The 12,737-nt window shown below is 38.7% G+C and overlaps 1 protein-coding gene across 1 annotated transcript in view; it reads right to left on the bottom strand.

The window, feature by feature from the left end:
- DNAH8 (dynein axonemal heavy chain 8) overlaps window positions 1-12,737 on the bottom strand; it is a 305,262-nt gene that overhangs the window by 85,880 nt on the left and 206,645 nt on the right. The window contains exons 74-78 of the mRNA XM_028509424.2: window positions 10,771-10,926; window positions 7,412-7,594; window positions 4,046-4,151; window positions 2,036-2,288; window positions 1,742-1,932 (exon numbers count right to left, since the gene is read on the bottom strand). Of these exons, the coding sequence (XP_028365225.2) occupies window positions 1,742-1,932; window positions 2,036-2,288; window positions 4,046-4,151; window positions 7,412-7,594; window positions 10,771-10,926 (889 nt within the window). The remainder of the gene's footprint in view (window positions 1-1,741; window positions 1,933-2,035; window positions 2,289-4,045; window positions 4,152-7,411; window positions 7,595-10,770; window positions 10,927-12,737) is intronic.

Genomic DNA, 12,737 nt, shown 5'->3' with positions numbered 1-12,737 from the left:
GCTATGGGAACATTCAATTTCCCTTCTTCCAAATACTGTACATGCGAGAACAGCATTTCCTTGATGTTTCTGAAGTTAGATGTGGCCACATGTCATGCTTCGGCTAATGAAATGTGAGCATAAGTGATGCGTCACGTATGGGGTAACTTTTAAGAGCCCCCATCCTATCACACAATTTGCCACATCCCATCCCTCTGCCATAGTAACTATGGAAGCAATGTGGATTCCTACGTGACTGTGACAAGCGTGCTGGAGAAAGAGTGAAGGAGAAGTATGCCTTTGCTGTGCTGAGCCATTGAAATTTGGGGATTGCTTTTATGGTCAGAAAACCTAGCCTGTGCTGACTGAAACCAAGTGCCAAAATCACTTTCATTATTCCCGTACTCTGACACTCCTAAACTAGCTCCTCTTCCAACCAACCAGACCGGAAATCTCTGCACATACACAAAATTTCACTTCTGACCCTTCTCTTGGCTCGGACATCCAGTCCATTTTATGGTTATGATCCCTCACCTCTGTTTCTTCTTTTTTATTCCCACTGCCTTAGCCCTAGGCTGAGAATGCCTTCCCTGTGCCAGGGAAGATTATAATAGACTCTCCTGATTTTTTTCTCTAACCCTGTACATGTCTGCCAGAGTAATCTTCCTAAAGGACAGTAAGTGGCTCCTAAAGGACCACATCACCACCTTACACAACACCTTGTTTCTCATTAGATCAAGAAAACCCTTCCTTTAGGAATCAAGTTTTACCCATTTACCTATTATTCATTTCTTTCCTCCTTTTGTTCTGTCTCAGCTAGGAATGTTTCCTTCATTTTTTCATGGGTCATTTTCAAATGCCATTTTCTCTTTTGTGGGGGAGAAGGGCAGCTTGAAAAAGACTTATTAAATTATGTACAAAAAACGAAAAAATGAGGAAAAGATTGGATCATTTTCCCATGTAACAAATAATCTCAAAAACTCACAGCTTAAAGTGTAGAGGCCTATTTTCCAAGGAGCTTTTCCTGATCTCACCAACCACAGGTAATCTCTCCCTTGTTTTAGACCTAACATTTTTTTTTAGCTCTCTTATAACACTTAGGTTATTCTGCCTCATATTGCAATTTTAAAAAATATTTTATTTTTAAAAATTTAAAAATTATTTTATTTTTAAAACTATTTTTATCCCCAGCATGAGACTGTGGTTTCTTTTAAAGCAATGTCTGGTTTATCCTTGTATTATTTCACAGACTCCAGCACGAAGGGCTTGCATAGCATGTGCTCGATACATACTTGTTTTAGTGAACTGAATAAAATACTTTTGTTTTAATTATACTTTTAACATGGAGATGAGCAATGAATGGGATTAACTTCAAATATGAAATACAAGTGTGCCTATTTTACAGTGCAAAAAGTCATTACGCTCCTTGCTTAAGGAATTGCTCTCTTGCAATAGAAGGCTCATCCCCAGCGTCACTTTTCCTCCCTTTAGCATCTGGCCTCCTAATCACAGGCAACAGTGATCAAACTCCACTTAATTACGTAACTAAAAATCAGAGTTAACACCAATCTGAAATAAATTACCTTAAGTGAACAGAGCACAATGAATGGAAATTAGAAAAAAAAAGAGGGGTATAAATAAAGAGCTTCACTTTCCTTAGAACACAATTTTTCTACTGTATTATAAAACTGAGTCTACAGTATACCAAAGAACATAAAAATAATATCCCTTACATACCACATCCATATTCCAAACCCTTCACCTTTAATGAAAGCCTGAAACTCTTTGTGCTTCACTGTTCCTCTCTGGAGATCAATCTTCAAGGTCATGAGGAGGATAAAGAGGAACTTGTGGTTTTCATACAGGCCTCTGACAGAGTATGTAAAAACTTCGTATGTCAGGTACTCGATAATATTTGTAATTCTCTTTTGAGGGAGTGGAGACTTCTCAGATCTGCAATACATTTTAAAAATCAAAGGAGTAAAAAGCTTTTTCTAAGAGAGTAGGAAGACAAATATTTTAAGTTACTCTCTCGGGGGAAGGTAGGGAGGCCCACCTAGCCATGGACTGGTCAAATAATTTCAAGAACTGGGCCAGGGAGGTCTGGTACATGATGTTGACCATGCTCATCTCTGTGATGAGAAAGTAGAGGATGCTCCCACGGGTGGCAGCAGGCCGGAACTCCTCCTGAGCCATGTTGATCTTGATCTCCGTTTCTGCGGCCACGTGTAACTTTTCACTAACTTCAGCTGCTGTCTGCTTGGTGGTTCGGAGGACACCAATGAGAGACTCGTCATCTACCAAGGACCCTAAGAACCAAACAGGAAGACTATAGTACTGTGGGACACAAGATGGGGAAGCTGGAAAGCAAGGTGTATCTGTTCAGATATCTCGTTAATTGTCAGCTCCACTTCTTCAAAGCCCACAGGGTAGAAAGGCAGACCCTTAGGACACCAGAAGGCTTCTAGTCCAACTACCATCCGATGTCTGAATTCTTCTAAACATTTCTGCCGAGGGGATTCCTCTGCTCTGCCTAGAAATCTGTATTCCCAAGACAGCCCACGACTGGCCTCTAAATGTCTAAAGACAAAATCCTGTCTCCATCCACTCCCACAGGTTTCAGGTGTTCTTTATGTGGCATGGCTTTCACTACGTCATCATCCTGATGGTTCCCCTCAAAGCACCCTGAGCTTGTCGGTTCAGCTGGTCTCACAGCGGAACTGAGGCGAATGTTCCACACCAGCTTGCAGGGCAGTGGTGCACTCTCTACTCCCGCTTTAGTGGAGCAGCCCTTGCCCCTGAGCACTCTGGTCCCTCTAGGTTTCTTAACAAGAGCAAATTAGGTGAACAGTGGAGATGTCTCACCAGGAGAAAAATCCTAATTTTAGTTTCACTCTTCAGTATTGTTTGTATTAGAAATAAGGCATTTTTTACAGTAAATTCCATTTTAAGATATGGAAAGACACTTTGGACATGAGGAGCTACTGGTCATGATATCCGCAAACAGCAGTGTTCTGGCCTAGCTTAGAATTTGGAGTGGTGGGCCAGTGCTGCCGGAGGGTGCAGTTACTCTGACGGGCCTGCTAGGTCTACCACAGATATCCAAACTGCAATTACCCTCACAGGGAAGAGATCTAGATCCAGCACACTCCGGCTACACCAGGGGAGGAGCCCTCAGCTATCTTTTCTAATATTTAGAATCCCCAGGGGTATTCAGATGGTGGGAGAACGAACTCACTACACCAAGAGACAGACAGCTTTGCTGGCACAAGCAGTGTAATTAAGGCAGGAAAAAAGGACTTTTCCTTGAGGTCACCTTAAATGTACTGCTGGAGACTTTTTTGAGAGTAACACATAATCTTCCAGGAGATTAAGATTATTTTTAATCCAAGGATTAAAGTGCTGCTGGTAAGTGTTCCTTATTAGACTTCTAATAAATGGTAGAATTTACATTGCAGTAATTTGCCTAATCAGAACACTACAGTGTTAGTTGAATTTATTTCCATTGGATAAAATATTTCTACAGAATCAGAGATAGCAGATCCCCAAATCAGAGTGTGCTTTAATGATCTGACTGTCCAGAGGAGAATTTATCCCTGGCTTCTAAGTGGGAGGTCAAGTCAAATCAAGAGTAAGATGGGTCTTGGGTACGCAAGTGTCTCAAACACAGATTACACACACCAGACCCACTTTGGTAATTGTGTTTCAATGGCAAATGAGAGGGTCAATCTAAAAAAAATAGATTGAGCACACTACTTTCCTTTGGGCAAGCAAATTAGCCTATTATGAGTTACCTAGCTCTACTAGGAGCCCTTATTTTTCTCAGAAGGGGACAATTATATCAAGAAAACTGTGTTATTCTCAAATACTGAGACTCTGTTTGCTAATTCAAAAATCAAATTCTCTGCCATCCCTCTTTAATATCCACATGGAAATTGCCTTGTGTGTTTTTGCATTGATAACTCAACTATTTCCTAAGATTTGTAATCATTAGGCCATTGAAAAGAGAGTAGAAGAAATCCTTATTCAGAATCCATTATTTGACCACCTCTTAATAACACAATACCTTTTGTAGCACTTAATTTGTAGAGGAGGTTATCTTCAAGTTCTTTCATCTTCCGCTTATTAAAAGTAACATCCTCTAAAAGTTTGACCCTCTCAGACTCTAACTCCTGTTATTAAGAACCACAAAACAACATCAGAATGTTACCAATTATTATGGCAAATCCCATTTACTAGAGTTTATTATCAAATTTTAAAAGTTTAACCCAAAGTGCCTTTTGAATGAAAAGAAATTACTATCATTAGTCAACCTATCTTTCTGTATTTTTATTTCTCTGTGCAGTTTTCTTAAATTATACCCAGTAGCATTAAGTTTCCATAGCATGCACACTGGCATGCATGAGATAACCTTGCTAAAATAATTTTGCTCAATTATCCCCAGCTCCCTTTCCAGCTTTCAGTTTATTTAAATTAGAGCATCCCATTCTCTTGGACCTGTTCCCACATTGCCTCTGGGAGAAGTGCTAACTTTATTTGCAGTCAGAAGTGGTAGAAACAAGGAGGCATTAATTAATTTCAAGGAACCATGAGGCAACCCAAGCCAAATGTGAGGTCTTCACTTGGGATCTGCCTACGGGAACTCCAGATACCTGGTTTGGCATAGCCAGTTGCCAATACAAATCCATTTTTCATTATTTTGCAGCTCCTTCTACCTACCAGTGGGGCTAAATTGGATGTTTGGGAGGTATCTTTTCTACATGGATGATGCCTTTTTAAAAATTACATTTTGAAAAATTTCAAACTTCCAGAGAAGTTGCAATGAACTCTTATAAACCTATCACCTAGATGCACTGAATAACATTTTGCTTTATCAGTCTTTCTATATATATAACAATTATTATCACTATTGCCAAACCACTTGCCCATGCTATGATCCATTATCCTTAAAAACTTTACCATATTTCCCAAGAACCAAGACATTCTCTTACACAACCATAGTACAATTTTCAAACTCAGGAAATTTAACATGGGTATAATACTCTTGCTAAATGTCGAGTAAACTGAAATAGTCTCAATAGCATTCTTTATAGCACTTTTTTCTTGATCTTATACATAATCATACCTTGTACTTAGAATTGTGTCCAAAGGTGTTTTTAAACTACTTAGTTGAGAAAGTTTCTTAAAAAACTGCTTCAGAAATCCCACCACTTTCAAAAAGTCTTCTTAAACCAATCTGTCAATCAAAACCCATAGCACAGCATCTGTCTGCATATCTGCTATGACTTGCATTACAGACTGTGTGTAGCTTGTCCTTCCGATTAGATTCCATACATATAAAGGGCAGGAACTTATCCTATTCATTCTCATATTTTTGGCAGCACTTATCTCAAGGCTTTGCAGAAAATGGTCTCAACTGAAGAAATATTTGTTAAATTGAAGTGTGCTGAATTTAGTTCATCAACTTTATTTTACATCTGGAGAAACTGAGCATCCAGAAATATTAACTCCAAATAACATTCCAATATAATGTGCACATCTAGTGACTGACAGAGAAAGGCCTTATAGCCTTGTTGTCCAACTCCAAGACCAGTGTGCACTACTACTACACTGTCAGGTCTGCAGTGCTTAATGGGGTGGTGATAAAGGTCATGGCTGCATTTCCAGGGGAATAGCTAATGAATGGTTTCCATTAAAACAGTCACCCCTGGGTGGCAGTATAGGAACACGTGGACAAAACAAGTACCCATTAGCTTCCTTTTCAGTATGATATGAAAAACAAGCACCATGGTCCAGTGGACACTGTGAGCTTTACAGCATGACCTGTACAGTTTATGCAGGAAGTTTGGTGGGGGTGATGTGGGGGAGAAGTCCACATGTTCTTATAGGTTAAGACTCTCTTCTCTCCAGTCTCCATTTGTTCATCTGTAAAACGGAAGTATGAGGGCAGAATTGTTAGGTGGGCTAAACATTACAGTCAGGATGGCCTTCTGCAGATTAAGTGTGTGCTTTGTTTTTTCCAGCAAGATTGGGGATAGCACATCTCTGGAAGAGGAAGCTAAGGCCTAGAGGAATGAGTGTGCAGCACTCTGGGGACATGGACTGTAGCCTTAACAGAGGAGTAGCTGGCCTTACAGAAGTTAGCACAGCCTGCACAACTGCACCAGTAAGGAATCATTCCAGAACAGACCAACAGCACCAGGCAGACCACAAAGGAAGGACTAATTTTCAGCAGTTGACATCGTGAGGCTCTAAGAGGTGATGGGAGATGACAAACTGAGGGCCCATGCTCTCTCTGCCTTGCTGTGGAAGTAGAACAGATTCTCTTTCTGGGTTGCATAAGCCCTGGATTGTTTGTTAACTAAGATCAAACAGCTCATGAGAGTGGAAGCTGGAACTGCGCCCCTTCACTCTACCACACTGGCTGCTTTTCCAGGGCCTGCGCTAAGGGAACCATCTTAACCAGGACAATTTTGCTTTTCGTTTCACTGAGTCTCTCTTTCTTTGGTGGGAGTATCATTTCTCCTCCCATTTTTGAATGTCTTTCCTCTGTGTTTGTGTCCATCTATTCATATCTCTTGCCTTTCCCCCTTTCCTTGTCCAGTCTTCTTTTGCCATTCTTTTTCTCACTTCTAATTTTAGGCCTCTGTGGTCTTACTATTTCTAACCTTGCCTTGTCCTTAAACCCTTAATGTTAAAATTAACTATATTTAAGCAAATATAAACTTCCTTGGATTTTATGCAAATATATTTATATGTGCAAATATATAAAATTATATTTTATGCATATTTAATATTTTCTAAGATTTACCCTAAACTCAAATTAGTTTAATCTTGTATTAATTTCTTAGAACAATCCAGTCTTATATTGTTGTTTATTTTATTAGAACCATCAATTATACTTAAATAAGTTCCCTGCTGAAGTGTAAATTTCATTTAATTAAAATGAAAGTATGGCTGCTTATATTATTAGATTACTAGTTATAGTAGTTGGAACTACTACAATGGTAATAATATTCAGAGGCATTTCTTTTTCTCCAGGATCCTTATTTTATTGAATTCTTCAGGTATACCCAAGACCACCCATCCACAGGACTATAGTCAACATACTCGGGTCCATACCCAAGTATATTGACTATACCCATCCACACACGCAAGCCAACATACCCAAAGGTTTAAAGACAGATGTAGGAGGTAGAAATAGGTGTGTGTGTGTGTGTGTGCGTGCGCGTGTGTTTGAAGTTGGAGGAGAGGTGAGTTATATGACTTCTTGACAGGACTTAAGGCTGCAAAATAAATATTTATGTTAATAAAGGTAAATACGATATACTTAATTTTTTCTTGTCCATATACTTAACAATTTCCCAATACAGTTTGACATTTACTATCATTTATTTTACATTAAAGTTCTTTACCTTAAGAGATTTATTACCTGTTTCTCTGTTAGAATTACTCTCCTTAGTAACTGATTCTCAAGTCCTTTCATCGTAACGGTGAAGTCAATGACTGATGTTTTAGCATTGATCTCAGGTGTGAAGGCAGGGTTTGGTAACTTTGTAGTAATATAAAGTTTAAATGTACTCATGATATCACATTCCTTATCACCGACTTTCACCTATATCAATTCAAATACAAAGTTTAAAAAGTGTAAAGGACAGGACAAGAAATATGGGTTCTATTTAAGAAATAACTCACCAAAGGTCAGTGCTGTGAAACTTGAAGGAATTGCAAAGGAAAGGTGGAAAATTTTAATCACTGATCTTAGAGAATATAGCCTGTTCCTTTAGAATAATTTAGATTTGCGGTTTTGCTTGAAGATGCTTTTAGTCATGACACCAATCAAATTAAATGAAAAAATGTATCCAAAACAAATGTTGAATAAAAGAAAACTCAAAGATTTGACTATTTTTTCCACTTGAGAAAATTGTTTTCTACTATGCAAATTTGTCCTGTTTATAGAAAGTGTCATTTCTTTTTCCATTTCACAGTCATATCTGAAGCATATTTAGCAACAGAAAGGGTTAATAAAATTTTAAAAGAAAAAATGCCAACATATTTTTCCAGAATGATGACATGTATCTTAAACACTACAATTTGCAGCATACTGAAAAAACAACAGATTTTGCTATTTAAAACTCAGGTGGAAATTATAACATTTTTAAATAACTTAAATTTTTAATTAATCTTAATCCTGCATTTGATGGAAAACCAAGTCCTGAAGGGACCACCATATTCTCAGGCACTGTGCCTTCACAATGCAGATAAGAACTGGGGGTCTTTTAAAGGATCTTCAGGAATGGTGATTCTACAACCTCCTTTGGCATATTAAACATGGCATATAAAAGAATTCGTATTATGAATAATGTTTTTTCTAAATAAATCTCTTTGTCTAATAAGAAAAATTAGAATTCTTATTCACTGGTATTCATAGAATTAAGTTGTCAAAAGCAAAAACACTCAATCAGAAATGCTGTCATTCGAAAGAAAGAAAGAAAGAAACCAAAGAAGCCTAGAAGTAGAGAATGACACCAACTGAAAAAGCACTTATACTGAAAACAATTATAACCAACAATTAGGAACAGGATTCCATAGCTTTCAGCAAAGTCCACAATTTTAGACTGAAAATTAATAAAGGGAGAAATGAATAAATCAATGTCCATAGATTTTATTAAAATGTCATTTTCTGTAGTGAGAAAATACAGGTTTTATTGTATAGATGTATATATGGCTTGCACAACCAATTCTCTTGGAGTTGCTAAAATATATATCTTTTGTGTGAAATATTAATATCTTATTATTATGAGCAATGTCTTTCCTTGCTACATTATTTAGCTTCAGTGAAATGGCTACTCTTACCAAGATATCGCCCTCACCCAGTATTTTTTTTTTCAGAAGCATCCCTGCTTTCTATTTTATTTTACTTTTTAAATATATTTTATTGATTATGCTATTACAGTTGTCCCATTTACCCCCTTCACTCCTCTCCTCCTTGCACACCCTCTTCCATCCACATACCCCCCTTTAGTTCATGTCCATGCGTCATAAGTTCTTTAGCTTCTACATTTCCCATACTATTTTTACCCTCCCCTGTCTATTTTCTACCTACCATCTATGCTACTTATTTTCTACTTATTACCTTTCCCCCTTTCTCCTCCCACTCCCATGTTGCCAACCCTCCATGTGATCTCTATTTCTGTGATTCTGTTCCTGTTCTAGTTGTTTGCTTAGTTTTTTTTTAGGTTCAGATAGTTGATAGTTACCAGAATGGGGAAGTTCTCTTTTATTATTTGTTCAAATAAGTTTTCCACTTGTTGCTCTTCCTCTTCCCCTTCTGGTACCCCTATAATTCAGATGTTGGAACATTTAAAGATGTCTTGGAGGTTCCTAAGCCTCTCCTCACTTTTTTGAATTCCTGTTTCTTCATTCTTTTCTGATTGGATGTTTCTTTCTTCCTTCTGATCCACTCCATTGATTTGAGTCCTAGTTTCCTTCCCATCATTATTGGTTCCCTGTGCATTTTCCTTTATTTCATTTAGAGTAGCTTTCATTTTTTCATTTAATTTGTGACCAAATTCAACCAATTCTGTGAGCATCCTGATTACCAGTGTTTTGAACTGTGCATTTGATAGGTTGGCTATCTCTTCATCGTTTAGTTGTACTTTTTCTAGACCTTTGATCTGTTCTTTTGTTTGGGCCATTTTTTTTTGTCTTGAAGCACCTGTTATGTAGTGAGGAGCAGAGCCTTAGGTGTTCACCAGGGCAGGGCAACCCACATTGCTGGGTTGTGACACTGTATGTGGGGAAGAGGTCTGAGAGGGAACAATGGTGCTTGCTCTGCTCTCTGCTGGATTTCAGTCACTTCCCCCACTTCCTGCAAGCAAATTGGGCCCTTCTGGTGCTGATTCCCTTGTGGGTGGGTTTGTGTATGTTCTAGGACCCTGTGGGTCTCTCCACTGAACTCTCCTGTGAGGCTGGGTGTTTCTCCCGGCACCTCAACCTCCACAGGTGTTTTCAATCGGTGTTTTGAAGCTTTATTTTCCCACACTGGGACCCTAGGTTGAGTTGTCTATCTTGCTTCCCAGTTTCACCTGGTTTATCTGCACATGAATGTGGGACTGCTAGGCCCACCAGCTGCCTTGCTCACTGCATCCCTCCACAATCCACCATCTTGCTGGGTCCACCAACAGCTGCCTGTGTGCCCGGGGTCCACCAGCAGCCCTGCCAAGAGTCCCCTCTGTCCCGGCTCCCCAACTCCACCCCTCCTACCTGGTCTAGATGAATGTGTCTACTTTAATTCCTTGGTTGTCAGACTTCCATACAGTTCAATTTTCTGTCAGTACTGGTTGTTTTTTTGTTTTTAAATTGTTTTTGTCCTTATTTTGGTTGTGTGAGGAGGCACAGTGTGTCTACCTACACCTCCATCTTGGCTGGAAGTCCATCTGTATTTTTATATATTATATATTTTCAAAGAAACACTGAATATGAATTTGAAAATTATTTTTTCCAGTGTACCAAATACCTGAAAGAAATTGCCTTCACTGCTATGCTCAAAAAGATAAGTAGATGTCACCATTGTTCTTTTTTATTTTTCCTTCCTTCCTTCCTTCCTTTTCTTTCTTCCTCTCTACTTCCTCTCTCTCTCCCTCTCTTCCTTCCTTCCTTCCTTCCTCCCTCTCTTCTGCCCTTTCTCTTCTTTCTCTTTCCCTCTCTCTCTCTCTTTCTTTTCTTTTCTTCTCTCTCTCTCTCTTTCTTTCTTTCTCTCTTTCTCTCTCTTTCTTTCACAAAGCTCACCTTGAAAGTGGTGCCTGATTTAATGAAATTCTTTTCTAACACGTTATCCAGGACTGGATCCAGCTCTTCACGAATGTCCTCAATGAGAAGGGGTCTGCCCAAGGAAAGGCTGTCCTCCAAGTGTGTGCGGAAATATTTATGGTTCAGAGATGTCACCTGAAAATAAACAATTCATTACTATAGAAATGGTACAAAGAATGTGCCTCCTTCTCAGTGTAAACTAAGAGTTGACTAAGAATTTTCAGGGCTGTATAGGAAGCCTTGCTTATAAAAATAGAAGTAACAAAAATCAATAAGTATCAAAGCTTGGTGAGTACCTGGATGTGAAAGCCCTGGGCATGTGGCAGGCTCTCTGGGGAGAACAAAGAACACCCATGTTTCTTGGGTGCATGGTCAGAGCTCTGCTCCACAGCTGGAAGAGCAGTAATAAAGAATTAACCCTTTTACACTTACACACTACAACCACTCAGAGGAAGCAAAGTAACTTGCATACTTGTGATGTTCATTATTTCTCAGGACTCCTGTGAGATGATTTTAAAAAATAAGCATAAGATTGTCAGAAGTGATATAATGAGTCAAACCAAGGGTTCATCCACCTATTCTCTCTCTAGCAGTGGCACAATGGCTGAATATGATAGATACTTGCCAACCTAAAGACCACACATTCACTTTTTACTTTCTTGTAAAATATAAAAAATATTCTTATAAAATACAAGAAAAATATTTTAATTAGAATTCTCAATGCCTGGTAGAGTCACCCACTCATAGACCAATGTTTCTTATTAGTTAGAATAGACACACAGGGCTGATCTTCGCATGAGCCAATTTCCTTTGAACTCCTACTTCTCCTGTCATCCTTCCCCCAGCCTAAGTGTGAGGATTCTGGAAGGTCAAGTCCTCAGCTCTCTGTCTCCTTACAGCCTATCCTCTGAATTCAACTACTGACTTTATGCTACTGTGAGTGCTCATCTTAAGATTCAAGGAAGATCCACTGGGCCAGCAAGTGATTAGAAGAGTGGAATTAAAAACTATTACTTCTGACTTGCTGTGAAAACAAGAGGTGGAATTGAAAAATTAAATAAGTACACCTTTGTCCTGTTTTGATAAAAAGGAAATAACTAAAACAAAAATCTCACACATGAATTCCCCCCTCCCATGGAGAACTCTTTTTAATACGAATGCTGTGCTATGAAAAGCCTTACTATGAGTTGATAAGGTAAAAGAATCTAAACAGAGAGCTTTAACTAGCTTATTAAACAAGATAAAACAAGGTCCCAATAAGACTAAAAGTAATTGTCCTGCTCTATTTCCCAAGAAATAAATTCTATTTTTGTGATTTCCTTCCCAAGTGTGATGGTTAATTTTATGTGTCAACTTAAAGGATGGACTAAAGAATGCCCAGATAGCTGGAAAATGTTATTTCAGGGTCTATCTGTGAGGGTTTTTTCAGAAGAGATTAGCATTTGAATTGGTAGACTGAGTAAAGAAGGTCGCCCTCACCAGTGTTAGTGGGGGGGATCATCTGATCCTTGGAGAACAAGGTGGAGGAAGGGTAAATTGGCCCTTGGCTTGAGTTGAAATAACCATCTTCTGCCCTAGGATATCAGCTCCTGGCCCTTTGGCCTTTGGACTCAGACTGGGACTTATACCATTGGCTTACACGGTTCTCTGGCCTTTAGGGTTTGAACTAGAACAACACCCCCAGCTTTCCTGGACCTCCACCTTGCAGAATGTGGGACTTCCCAGCCTCCATAATCCCATGAGCCAATCTTTCATAATAAATCGTTCTATATATCTATATACAGATATCCTATTATTTCTGTTTCTCTGGAGAACCCTAATACACTAAGTTAAGAAATAATAGTTTTCAACTTGTTCATTTATTTAAGATTACCTTTTATCATCTTCAGATCTTTTATAAGCTTGAAATCACACCATATAGTCAGAATTTCAGGTTTAGTTTCTTG

Source organism: Phyllostomus discolor, chromosome 4, assembly GCF_004126475.2.
Source record: "Phyllostomus discolor isolate MPI-MPIP mPhyDis1 chromosome 4, mPhyDis1.pri.v3, whole genome shotgun sequence".
In the NCBI taxonomy this organism is placed as follows: domain Eukaryota; kingdom Metazoa; phylum Chordata; class Mammalia; order Chiroptera; family Phyllostomidae; genus Phyllostomus; species Phyllostomus discolor.
This window is presented reverse-complemented; position numbering and strand designations above follow the sequence as displayed.